At 44.0% G+C, this 14,118-nt stretch overlaps 1 protein-coding gene across 4 annotated transcripts in view; it reads left to right on the plus strand.

Moving 5' to 3' along the window:
- The window catches only part of STIM1 (stromal interaction molecule 1), a 196,244-nt gene that overhangs the window by 163,928 nt on the left and 18,198 nt on the right, over positions 1 to 14,118 (plus strand). For all 4 annotated transcript variants that reach the window (XM_018059438.1, XM_005689854.3, XM_018059440.1 and 1 more), the window contains exon 6: positions 12,734 to 12,911. In XM_018059438.1, coding sequence (XP_017914927.1) covers positions 12,734 to 12,911 — 178 coding nt within the window. The remainder of the gene's footprint in view (positions 1 to 12,733; positions 12,912 to 14,118) is intronic.

Below are 14,118 nucleotides of genomic sequence, written 5' to 3' on the forward strand. Positions count from 1 at the left end.
ACTATTAAAAATTCCAACATATGGAGGCTGAACAACATGTTGCTGAACAACTAACAAATCACAGAAGAAATCAAAATATGCACAGAAATGAATGAAAATGAAAACACAACAACCCCAAACCTATGGGACACTATAAAAGTCGTGCGAAGGGGAAGGTTCATAGCAATATAGGCTTACCTCAAGAAACAAGAAAAAAGTCAAATAAATAACCGAACTCTGCACCTCAAGCAACTAGAAAAGGAAGAAATGAAGAATCCTAGGGATAGTAGAAGGAAAGAAATCTTAAAAATTAGAGCAGAAATAAATGCAAAAGAAACATAAGAGACCAGAGCAAAAATCAACAAAACTAAAAGCTGGTTCTTTGAGAAGATAAATAAAATTGACAAACCATTAGCCAGACTCATCAAGAAACAAAGGGAGAAAAATCAAATCAACAAAATTAGAAATGAAAATGAAGAGATCACAACAGACAATACAGAAATATGGAGGATCATAAGACCATTATTAGCAACTATATGCCAATGTAATGGACAACTTGGAAGAAATGGACAAATTCTTAGAAAAGTGCAACTTTTCAAAACTGAACCAGGAAGAAATAGGAAATCTTAACAGACCCATCACAAGCAAAGAAATTGAAACTGTAATCAGAAATCTTCCAGCAAAAAAACAGCCCAGGACCAGACGGCTTCACAGCTGAATTCTACCAAATATTTAGAGAAGTGCTAACACCTATCCTACTCAAACTCTCCAGAAAACTGCAGAGGAAGGGAAACTTCCAAACTCATTCTATGAGGCCACCATCACCCTAATACCAAAACCTGACAAAGATGCCACAAAAGAAAAGAAAACTACAGGCCAATATTGCTGATGAACATAGATGCAAAAGTCCTTAACAAAACTCTAGCAATCAGAATCCAACAACACATTAAAAAGATCATTCACCATGACCAAGTGGGCTTTATCCCAGGAATGCAAGGATTCTTCAATATCCACAAATCAATGAATGTAATTCACCACATTAACAAACTGAAAAATAAAAGCCATTTGATTATCTCAATAGATGCAGAGAAAGCCTTTGACAAAATTCAACCTCCATTTATGATAAAACTCTCCAGAAAGCAGGAATAGAAGGAACATACCTCAACATAATAAAAGCTATATATGACAAACCCACATCAAACATTATCCTCAGTGGTGAAAAATTGAAAGCATTTCCCCTAAAGTCAGGAACAAGACAAGGGTGCCCACTTTCACCACTACTATTCAACATAGTTTTGGAAGTTTTGGCCACAGCAATCAGAGCAGAAAAAGAAATAAAAGGAATCCAAATTGGAAAAGAAGAAGTAAAACCCTCACTATTTGCAGATGACATGATCCTCTACACAGAAAACCCTAAAGACTCCACCAGAAAGTTACTAGAGCTAATCAATGAATATCGTAAAGTTGCAGGATATAAAATCAACACACAGAAATCCCTTGCACTCCTATATACTAACAATGAGAAAGCAGAAAGAGAAATTAAGGAAAAAATTCCATTCACCATTGCAACAAAAAGAATAAAATACTTAGGAAGATATCTACCTAAAGAAACAAAAGACCTATATATAGAAAACTATAAAACACTGGTGAAAGAAATCAAAGGGGACACAAATAGATGGAGAAATATACCGTGTTCATGGATTGGAAGAATCCATATAGTGAAAATGAGTATACTGCCCAAAGCAATTTATAGATTCAATGCAATCCCTATCAAGCTACCAACAGTATTTTTCAGAGAACTAGCACAAATAATTTCACAATTTGTATGGAAATGCAAAAAACCTCAAATAGCCAAAGCAATCTTGAGAAAGAAGAATGGAACTGGAGGAATCAACCTACCTGACTTCAGGCTCTACTACAAGGCCACAGTCATCAAGACAGTATGGCTGGCACACAGACAGAAATATAGATCAATGGAACAAAAGAGAAAGCCCAGAGATATATCCACGCACCTATGGACACCTTATCTTTGATAAAGGAGACAAGGTTATACAATGGAGAAAAGACAATCTCTTTAACAAGTGGTGCCGGGAAAACTGGTCAATCACTTGTAAAAGAATGAAACTAGAACACTTTCTAACACCATACACAAAAATAAACTCAAAATGGATTAAAGATCTAAATGTAAGACCAGACACTATAAAACTCCTAGAGGAGAACATAGGCAAAACACTCTCTGACATAAATCACAGTAGGATCCTCTATGACCCACCTCCCAGAATATTGGAAATAAAAGCAAAAATAAACAAGTGGGACTTAATTAAAATTAAAAGCTTCTGCACAACAAAGGAAATTATAAGCAAGGTGAAAAGACAGCCTTCAGAATGGGAGAAAATAATAGCAAATGAAGCAACCCATTAAAGAATTAATCTCAAAAATATACAAGCAACTCCTGCAGCTCAATTCCAGAAAAATAAACAACCCAATCAAAAAGTGGGCCAAAGAACTAAACAGACATTTCTCCAAAGAAGATGCAGATGGCTAAGAAACACATGAAAAGATGCTCAACATCACTCATTATCAGAGAAATGCAGATCAAAATCACAATGAGGTACCATTTCATGCCAGTCAGAATGGCTGCTATCCAAAAGTCTACAAGCAATAAATGCTGGAGAGGGTGTGGAGAAAAGGGAACCCTCTTACACTGTTGGTGGTAATGCAAACTAGTACAGCCACTATGGAGAACAGTGGAGATTCCTTAAAAAACTGGAAATAGAGCTGCCATATGACCCAGCAATCCCACTTCTGGGCATATACAGTGAGGAAACCAGAATTGAAAGAGACACATGTACCCCAATGTTTATTGCAGCACTGTTTATAATAGCCAGGACATGGAAGCAACCTAGATGCCCATCAGCAGACAAATGGATAAGAAAGCTGTGGTACATATACACAATGGAATATTACTCAGCCATTAAAAAGAATACATTTGAATCAGTTCTAATGAGGTGGATGAAACTGAAGCCTATTATATAGAGTCAAGTAAGCCAGAAAGAAAAACACCAATACAGTATACTAATACATATATATGGAATTTAGAAAGATGGTAATGATAACCCTGTATGCGAGATAGCAAAAGAGAAACAGATGTATAGAACAGTCTTTTGGACTCTGTGGGAGAGGGCAATGGTGGGATGATTTGGGAGAATGGCATTGAAACATGTATAATATCATATATGAAATGAATCGCCAGTCCAGGTTTGATGCATGATACAGGGTGCTCGGGACTGGTGCACTGAGATAACCCAGAGGGATGGTATGGGGAGGGAAGAGGGAGGGGGTTTCAGGATGGGGAACACATGTAAACCCATGGCGGATTCATGTCAATGTATGGCAAAACCAATACAATATTGTAAAGTAATTGTCCTCCTATTAAAATAAATAAAAAAAAAAGAAAAATCAGCTAGGTCTAGAGAGCATGAGGATCAGAATCCTGGGTACATGGTACTGGGTCCTGGAGGTCAGAGCCAGCAAGGCGAGCCCCAGTAAATTGGGTTAGGCTGATACCAGGACAGGAGTATCTTCTCCTAGACTCATTTCATTTAGCCTCTAGGTTGCCTGTAACCTAATCTAAAGGAGGTCAGAGGTCAGCAGAAAACTTTCTGAGGTAGGCAGAGCAGAGGTGCTATAGTTAAGAAGATACTTCACATCCACTAGGATAGCTACAATAAAAGTGAAAACAGAGGAAAGAACAGAAAGTAAGTGTTGGCAGGGATGTGGAGAAATTAGAACACTTGTACATTTCTAGTGATAAGGAGAAAGGTTCAGCTACTTTAGAACATAGTCTCATTGTTCCTCAAAAAGTTAAACATAGTTACCATATAACTCAGCGATTCCATACCTGGGAATGTACCCCAAAATTGAAAACAGGTACTGAAACAAATACATGTACATAGCAGCTTTATTCACAATAGCTGAGGTGGAAGCAACCCATATATACATTGATGGATGAATGGATAAATAGTTGTAGTATATAAACACAATGAAATGTAACTCAATCATAAAAGGAAGTGAAGTTCTGATTACATGCTACAAGAACATGTATTGTTTGATTCCATTTATATGCACTATTCAGAATAGATAAATCCATAGGGATCAAATTAAGATTGGTGGCTGGCAGGGGCTAGAGTGAGTGGGAAATGGGAAGTGGCTGGTAATGGGTATGGGATTTCTTTTGGGATAATGATGAAGGTTCTAAAATTAATTGTGCCGATGGTTGCACAACTTTGTGAATACACTAAAATCACTGAATTGTTTAATTTAAAAGAATGAATTTTAGAGTATGTGGATTATATCTCCCATCATCACCATCATCATTATTTCAACTTGATTTTTTATAACCTTTTGACTTCCATTTAGAGAACTTCTTATAAACCTAGGGAAGCACCTTGGTCTCTTTTCAAAATTGCCCCTCACTGTATGACCTTTTGTAGATTGTTTTTCTCAGTATATATTTGCTGATTTGTATCATGAAACAACTGAACTGAAGGATCCTTATGACTTCTTTCAGCTGTGACATTCCATGATTTGGGGGAGAAACCCTTTTGTTGATAAGGATTCTGTGTAAAAGATAGGAGGCCTGTTCTTTCCCCTTACTACCTGTATCCTGTACTTTTAGGACTTCTGTGTTCAGCCATTGTCTTATCATGTGACCTTTGGCAGTTCACTTCTGCATAGATTTGGCTTTCCTCATCTGTGGAATGGTCTTGGTCATTTAGGCTCTTACTGGCTCTCTCATTCAAGAACTCAGAATTGGTGTCCTCCTGGGAGCTAAGATGAATCCAGCAGCTGTCCTGATGGCAGAGATTGCTTTTTATACTTTCCTGCTAATACTTCTGAAAGAAAAATTTAGAAAATTGTCAGCTGGAACCTAAGGAAGATACTAGGAAGCTCTTTGCCAGGAGACTTCTGCAAGAGTGGGCCGCCCCTGGTGGGTGCCTGCAGAGAATCCCTTGACCTGTGTCCCCTAGGTTCTGTTTTCCCATTTGCACGTGGACTAAAACCCTTAGTCAGTGCTCTTCCCTGTCCAGCACCCATGCAGGATTTAGAGTGATGGCCTGTGCTAGCTTGGACCTGGGTTCTGCATCCAGGGTGAGCTGGTTAAGGCTGTGATCTCAGGCCTCCCCACTGGCTTGCAGTGAGCACCCCCTGAGCACCTGGGCTGGCTTCAGTTGCCAGCTGTGGCTACCTTGCCCAGTATTAATGAAATCCCACCACCGGCCTGAGGCTTGAGAAATTACAAATCACAATTTTGTTTACAGTAGTAGCTGGAGGGTCTGCTGAGTGAGTGGATCCATCTGCCCGCAGCAGCCTCAGAGCTTGGGAAGAGGGAAGGAGGATCAGACTGGCTCAGCCTGGAGTCCTGACCAGGAAGACAGCTCGGCCCTCCCTGCCTGGGCCACAGAGCAGCTCAGGTGTTTCCCGTCTTTTCCGCCAGCAGAGCTGGCTCTATGCTGGCCCAGCTGGGGCTCTCCTGACAGTGCCGGTGGCCAGGTGTCAGGTGTGCTCTGAGACACAGAGGGCCAAAGACAGTGCTCAGTTTGGGGTCTCAGCTGATCTCTCATTATGGCAGCAAATGATTCACTGAGGCTCAAATGAGGCGAGTTTTAAACAGCAGAGCCATGACTCAAACCTAGGTTTTTAGCTTATATTTCAGCTCTCTTTTCTACTGTATTATCCCACCCTCCACTTCTGTTAGAGGAGACAAGATGTAAGAGTCCCAGCTCTGAAATCAAACAGACTGGCTCTATCACTCAGTCACTTGGTGACCTTGGGCACATTCCTAAGGTTCTCTGTGTCCCAGTTTCCCCTAAGTGGTAGCTGCTGTTGTTAGTGTGTATCACTGTCTTGGGCTCAGGGCTGGGTGCCCTTTGTGCTGTTAGGAGTACTGAGAAAGGTGCAGAAAGAGGCCTGCACAGTAATCATGGGGGTTCGGGGGACTTGTGAAGAGGAAAAGACAAAGACTGCACCTTGTTTTCCTTCCACAGTGGCTCAGGTAATAGGAGAAGGCACCAGTGAGCGGGAGGGGCTGCCTGTCTGGGACAGCTTGCTCTGTTCTTACGCGCTTTCTCCTTTTTGTTATGTTCCTTCTCTAGGATGCCTTTCCAGCCTCTTCCTGGGCATGTTCAACCCTTCCCTCTTACTTTCCACTTTCCTCTGGGGATCCACAGCCCTTTGTACCTGCTTTTTTGTTTGTTATTTCAGATTTCCCTCTCTTTTATTGAAAGTATAATTGATTATACTAGTACAATATTGTGTTAGTTTCAGGAGCGCAGAAAAGTAATTATATCTGCTTTCTGTATAACAGTCTGTTTCCCTGTCTGTTACTTTTTAAACTGGAAGCTCCTTGAGGGTAGACACAGCTTTGTTCATCTGTCATTGCCACTCAGCTTAAGGCCCAGCAAGGAAGAGGTGGAAGTTACACAGAAGGAGGCTGGGCCTCTCCAGAGCTACAGGCTTGGGGGAGGTAGGGGAAGAGTCTGGCTCAGCTTAGCTGTGGGGAGAACTGCTCCCCGTGTAGTATCTGTGCACCGGTAGGGCAGCTAAGGCATTTTTTGGGAGGCTACAATCAGAAGAAAAGAGGGTCCAGAAATAGTTCTTACAGGTTAAACAGACACCTCAGCATAGAAGGCTATGTAAATGATGAAAGAAATTCCTAGCACCTACTGTGGTAGTGAGGGGTGAGTATCTGTATCTGTCAGGCACAGGGGACTGTGGGCAGTAGAGAAGCAGATAGAATATGTGGGGAGAGGGGATTCCAGAACGTGATAATCACTGGAGCCTCACGTTCTCACCCTGAAAACTGGCACCCTGAGAATTCTGTCACTCTGCGCGCTGTGCACATGTCAGCATCTCATTTGTTTACACCCTCCTCCCTTGCCTCAAGCCTGACTGTGGTAACAGTTGACCTCATTTTGCTAAAATCTATTTGTAGCACTCAGGCTGGGAATTTTGCCACCTTCTGGCTCCCCAGGCCCAAACCATCTTCCCTGGGTTAGTTGTGTTCATCTCGCCAGCCATGCCCGCTGTCATGAAACCTCTGTAGTTTTTCCGTGGCTGAGTTCACTGGTGACAGGTGGATTCTGAGAGCTGAGTTCCCGTAGAGGCTGTGAGGACAGCTCGCCAGACTTTTCTTCTTTTTTTTTAACTTATTTTAATTGGGGATAATTACTTTACAATATTGTGATTTTTTTGCCATACATCAACATGAATCAGCCATAGGCATACAAGTGTCCCCTCCTCCTGAACCCCCCTCCCACCGCCTTCCCCACCCCATCCCTCCGGGTTGTCACAGAGCACCAGCTCTGGGTTCTCTGCATCTTGCATCAAATTCCCACTTTGCCAGACTCTTGTTCCAGGAGCTGGTATTTGCCTTCTGTATGCACTTTATATTGTTCCTACCCTTTCCTGCTAGAACCTCCCTTTCTTCTTCCTTTTTGCCTCCTTTCTGCCTTTGCTAAGTGCCTGCTCTGGTCAGGCTCTATGCTAAGTGTGAGGCTACAGAGATAAATAAGTCTTGTGCCCTGGTCCTGAGGAACCCACAGTGACTGATATGAAAGCTGAAAAGCACACAGGGCAATCTTTGAGAAAATACATGTTTTTAGCTGTCCAGTGAGTGGGTTGGTCAGAGAATCCTAGTCCAGAGGAGAAGGAATGGGCAGGTCTCTGTAAACTATGGTGGGCTGGGAAGGTGGTAGAAATCGAAGAATGGGACTCAGGTTATGATAGGAAGAAGAACATCATGAATAAGGCACAAACTAGATTCTTAGTTTCCCTGTTTCTCCTTCTTTCTTCCTGACACAGTAGTTTATAGATTTTTGTATTAGGGTTCTCCAGAGAAACAGAACCAATAGTATATATATATAGATACATATATGAGGAGGTTTGTTATGAAAATTGATTCACGCTATCTTGGAGGCCAAGAAGTCCCACAGTCTTCCATATATAAGCTGGAACCCAGGAAAGGTAGGGTTGTAGTTCAGTCTGAGTCTGCAGGCTGAGGACCAGGGGAGCTGATGGTGTGAGAATCCCTGTGAGTCTGAAGACCAAGAGCCAGGAGTGCTGATGTGGGTGGGCAGAGGAAAATGGATGTGTAAACTCAAGCTGGAGAGCATATTTGCCCTTCCTCTGCCTTTTGGGTCTGTTCAGACCCTTAGTGCCATGTGGACAATTGATTGATGCCCAGCCTCATTAATGAAGATTACCTTCTTAACTCAGTCTACTGATTCAAATATTAATCTCATATGAAGACAACTCCACAGACACACCCAGAAATAATTCTTTATCATCTATCCAGATACCCCTTAGCCCAGTCAAGGTGACACATAGAGTTAACCATTAGGGATTCCCTTAGATATCAAAATTCTCCAAGCCAAGCTTCAATAGTATGTGAACTGTGAACTTCCAGCTGTTCAAGCTGGATTTAGAAAAGGCACAGGAATCAGAGATCAAATTGCCACCATTCACTGGATCATCAAAAAAGCAAGAGAGTTCCAGAAAAGTATCTACTTTTGCTTTATTGTCTATGCCAAAGCCTTTGACTGTGTGGACTACAACAAACTGTGGAAAATTCTGAAAGAGATGGGAATACCAGACCACCTGACCAGCCTCTTGAGAAATCTGTATGCAGGTCAGGAAGCAACAGTTAGAACTGGACATGGAACAGCAGACTGGTTCCAAATTGGGAAAGGAGTACGTTAAGGCTTATGTAACTTCTATGCAGAGTACATCATGAGAAACACTGGGCTGGAAGAAGCACAAGCTGGAATCAAAATTGCCAGGAGAAATATCAATAACCTCAGATATGCAGATGACACCACCCTTATGGCAGAAAGTGAAGGAGAGCTAAAGAGTCTCTTGATGAAAGTGAAAGAGGAGAGTAAAAAGTTGGCTTAAAACTCAACTTTCAGAAAACTAAGATCATCGCATCTGGTCCCATCACTTCATGGCAAATAGATGGGGAAACAGTGAAATCAGTGAGAGACTTCATTTTGGGGGGCTTCAAAGTCACTGCAGATGGTGACTGCAGCCATGAAATTAAAAGATGCTTGCTCCTTGGAAGAAAAGTTATGTCCAACCTAGACAGCATATTAAAAAACAGACATTACTTTGCCAACAAAGGTCCATCTAGTCAAAGCTATGGTTTTTCCAGTAGTCATATATGGCTGTGAGAGTTGGACTATAAAAAAAGCTGAGCACCAAAGAAATGATGCTTTTGATCTGTGGTGTTGGAGAAGACTCTTGAGAGTCCCTTGGACTGCAAGGAGATCCAACCAGTCCGTTCTAAAGGAAATCAACCCTGAATATTCATTGGAAGGACTGATGCTGACGCTCCAATACTTTGGCCACCTGATGTGAAGAACTGACTCATTTGAAAAGACCCTGATGTTGGGAAATATTTAAGGCAGGAGGAGAAGGGGATGAAAGAGGATGAGATGGTTGGATGACATCACTGACTCAATGGACATGAGTTTGAGTAAACTCTGGGAGTTGGCGATGGACAGGGAGGCCTGGCGTGCTGCAGTCCATGGGGTCACAAAGAGTCGGACACGACTGAGTGGCTTAACTGAACTGAACTGAACTAGAACTGTGGACCCCACTGAAAGGAACTGACAATTCTCACATCTATTTCTCTGAACACCTCAAAGTACTTTCATTTACAACTAGGCATTTAATCTTTTAGCAATTCTGTGATAATGCATTTTACAGCTGAGGAAGCTGAGACTGAGATGGGGGAAGTGAATTTCATAACAAATTAGGGCAGAGGTAAGGACAGAACTCAAACTTCCTAATACTTCATGCAAGATGCTTCCTTTGTTGAAATAAGAGTTTCTCTACACGAGGCCCTATTTTTAACCTCAAAGGCCTGGCCGTTCAGCTTTTGGATCTTCACTCTCTGATGGCAGTGCCACAGTCATCTCCCAGCAGGTTGAGGGGGGAAACTTAGGCTATGGAATTCCTATAGCTGCACCAGGGCTAGATCAGGGGATATAGGTGTACCCTGGTGAGACATGTTTGCGTGTAATAAAGCAGAAATAATGCCTGCTGCATGAGTATGAGAAAGTGGGGTATAGCGGAAAGACCATGCAGTCAAACAAATCTGGATTTGAATTCCCGCTCTGTCACTTTTCATGGACTCTGACAAGTCAGTGCCTCTATGGAACCTCACTTTTCTGGTCTTCAACATGGGAATACTCTACTGTATAGATTAGTTGTGAGAATTTGAAATGTTAATGTAAATATCTGATACATTTTATGTTTTCTCTATTTCCCTTTTTTCAAAAAAAAGTCCTTCTTATGTCGATTAAAGAGAGGGAGACATCACACTTAAGGCTTTTCAGTAAAGATTCAACCCCACAAATATTTATTGAGTGGCTTCTGTGTGCTGGTCAGTGCTGTGCTTGGTGCTGGCCTACAGAGAAATGATGATCGGTAGCGGCCACAGAGTAAATCAACCAGATTAGACTCATTTTCTTCCCACCAAGCTTGGTAGCCCACAGGCTGTTGACAGGCAGCATGTCTGAGTTTCAGCTATGCATCTGACAAGGCAGAAGGATATAGGGGATAAATGCTTATGTATTTAAGTGGAGTCAAAACTCACTGAAGAGATCAAGAGGGTACTGATAGGTGGAACAATATTAACTTAGAAGAGGGGGTGATGGATAGATCCTGTCCTTGTCCCTGGTAATTCAATATTTTTATTCATGAGCTGGATGAGAATATGAAGCTGAAAAAAATAGGATCTTGTTTCAAATTAATCTGGACAAGGTAGAATAAGGAACTGAGTAGAAATGATTGGCGCCTGATCTGTATGCCCAACTCAAGGGCTTTGAGGTATTGGAGGCAATAGGAGGAGGGAGCTAGTCACATGAAAAATTGTTGGAACGTAGCATCTTTGACTTTGGATAGGAATGTTGGGGATGTTGGAGGTGAGAAACCCTGGGAATCCAAGATGAAAAGTCCTTAATAAACAGAGAAGACAAAGAGTACCCTAGCCTGTGGTGGAGGCTGGATAGGAGGTATGTGTGTTCCAGAAAGTAAGGCAACTCACTATACTGCAGAGATATTGCTTCTTGTGATCTAAGGACAGGGGAGTGGGGATGTGAGCATGGCTGCAAGTGTAGGCCTTCCAGGAAGCTGGAGGGTGGCTGTTGGAGGGCCCTTAGTTGCTCTATGAAGGTGTTAGTCGCTCAGTCATGTCCAACTCTTTGCGACCTCTTGGACTGTAGTTTACCAGTCTCCTCTGTCCATGGGGTTCTCCAGGCAAGAATCCTGGAGTGGGTTGTCATTCCCTTCTGCAGGGGAGCTTCTTAACCCAGGGATCAAACCTGGTCTCCTGCATTGCAGGCAGATTCTTTACCAGCTGAGCCACCAGGGCAGCGACCAGTTCCTCTGTACAGTCTGGCATAGACATGTGAAGGACATGGCTACACCCTGGACCTAGTAACTCCCCTCCCATGGATGGAAATAGCATGTGCTAATCTGTCCTTGATTTCACACCATCCCCATGTCCTATTGCTCAGCCTTTCAATGAGGAGCTATGAATATAACCCTTTTTGTCAAAGTGGGCGTCAGCTTCATGAGGTGGAATTTCAGCTACATGTGTCTTTTCCTGCTGTCTGTCTAGACCCTGCCCCAACTTTGTGGCTCCACTGGGTCCTTTTGGGTCCCCCTCAGCCCCTTACTGGGCAGTGAGATCCTGTCAGTGGCCCCGCCCCTTCCCCAACACCAGGTGAGCCAGTGTGCACAGGAGGTCATTACCTCTTTCCCCTTATCTGGGGCTTTTCTAAGCCGTTGCTGCTCTATTTCTAGTGGAGTACAGTGCAGGCAGGGCATACAATAGCAGCCTCTTTCCCTCCTGGTATCTCTTTCAGTCTTCTGTGCTGTGGCCCAGTCTCCGGCTCCAGGACTGCCCCTCTGCTGGTCAGCTCAGTTCTTGGGACACGACATTTGTTCTTATCTTCTGATGTTATTCCTTGTTTAGCTTTTCAGTGTTGCTCTCTCCAGAGCAAAGCATTGCTTTGAACCCCAGCTGGTGGACAGGGCCCTGGCACTTCACCAATAGCCGCCAGGTGTTCTCTGGAGGTAGACCTGGCCCTCTGTTCCGGGACATCCTGATGCTGCTCCTGTTCCACCTGGTCTCTGGGTGAACCACAGCCTAGATAGAAATGGTCTGTAGATGAGACCTGCAGACCTCTATATGATCTAGTCTTTGTACCTTGCGCCTAGAATAGCCTCATGGTCTGGGAGACCCAGCTTCTGCAGTAACCTCAGCCCCACAGCCAATCCTCAGGCTCTAGCGACTTTGCTTGTATCCTTACCAGCCGTCCCTCTCCTGCCTACTGTAGTTTCCTAGTGTTTCTTACCCTGTAGGGTAGAGGCCACTGCATCCAGGCACATGGGCTCACGGCAGCCCAGAATGGCTGGGATGTCCTGAGAAGGCACTAGTTCTCTTCACTGCACACTAGGGAAGCGTGATCCAGTGAGCTTCCTATATTGCTCTAAGGCCTCTCATCCTTTCCAAACTAGGCCTTGACCTAGCAGAGAAATAAGCAGAGTGTGGCGAGTGTGTGTCTAAGAAGAGAAACCAATTCCTCCTGAGTGGGAAGGCTTTGTGGAGGAGGGGACACACAGAGTGTGTGAGGCTGAGCAGGCAGTGGGCACCCTGACTCACTGTGCCCTTCCTCTCTGGCAGTGACCCGCCATAACCACCTCAAGGACTTCATGCTGGTGGTGTCTATTGTTATTGGTGTGGGTGGCTGCTGGTTTGCCTATATCCAGAACCGTTACTCCAAGGAGCACATGAAGAAGATGATGAAGGACCTGGAGGGCTTACACCGAGCCGAGCAGAGTCTGCATGACCTTCAGGAAAGGTAAGGCCCTGTTCCTGCCCCCTGACCCTGGTGTTGCCAGCTCTTGGGAGCCTCCAGTTTCCACCTGAGATGTGGGTCGTCTGGCTCCCGAGACCCTGCTGACATGGTGGCCCAGGCTGTGTCATCCTCCCAAACCTGCGTCAGAGCCGAGGTTCCTGCCGTTCCAGTCACACAGGCAAGTATCCTTCCCCAGAGCAGAAGCTTGTTTCTATCCTTTCTCCCCCAGAGCTTCAGAGGGAGAAGTGTGGAGCTGCTGAAAGGTCTTGAGCTTCCCTGGTTGGATGGCTTGTGTTGGGTCATTCCATCCTCCATCCCACCTCTTGACTGCTTCCCTTTCCATAGAAGTAGACATAATCACTGTCCTTTCCCAAAGAAACCTCGCAAACATATCTTCCTAATACCTTTCATACTGTCTTATATGGCATCTAAATCTCACTTGTTGTATGTGTGCTGTGCTCAGTCTGACTCTTTGCAGCCCATGGACTGTAATCTGCCAGACTCCTCTGCCCATGGAATCTTCCAGGCAAGAATTCTGGAACGGGGTGCCATTTGCTACTCCAGGGGATCGTCCCAACCCAGGGATTGAACCCATGTCTCTTGCATCTCCTGTGTTGGCAGGCGGATTCTTTACCACTAGCACCACCTGGGAAGCACCCACTGTTGTATGACTGGGTAAATCCCTTTCCTTTCTGGGACATATTTCCTCATTAGTAATGTAAAGGAGTTGAACTAGGAGCATACCAGGACATTTTAGCTCTGATAGTCTGAGGTTCTGTTTGAATAAAGCATGGCTTAGAAACTATTGTAGAAGATCTAGCTGTGAAGGGAAGGTGACAGTCCGCCAGCCAACCTAAGTACTTTCTGACATCTAGGAATCAGGTCTGTGTGGGGAATTGGAAGAAAATCACTGCTTCTGGGCCACAGAGCACGCACTTAAGAAGGAGCAGTGACTCAGTGCCATCCTATAGGAAGAGAGCTGCAAGGACTGGAATGGCACAGAGGCAGGAGATGAATGGATGTGGACTCTGAGGAGGTGGCCTTGAAAGATGGGTAGGAAAGATTAACCTGGTGGTTGTGGTTGAGTGTGTAGAGTGAGGCCAGATCCCTGGTACCTTTGGACTCACATGTTGCTGCTGTTGCTGCTAAGTCGTGTCCACATGTTAGTAGGATGCAAAAGGCAATAGAGAATCAATGTGGGTATTTTACT

Source organism: Capra hircus, chromosome 15 (genome assembly GCF_001704415.2).
Source record: "Capra hircus breed San Clemente chromosome 15, ASM170441v1, whole genome shotgun sequence".
NCBI lineage: Eukaryota > Metazoa > Chordata > Mammalia > Artiodactyla > Bovidae > Capra > Capra hircus.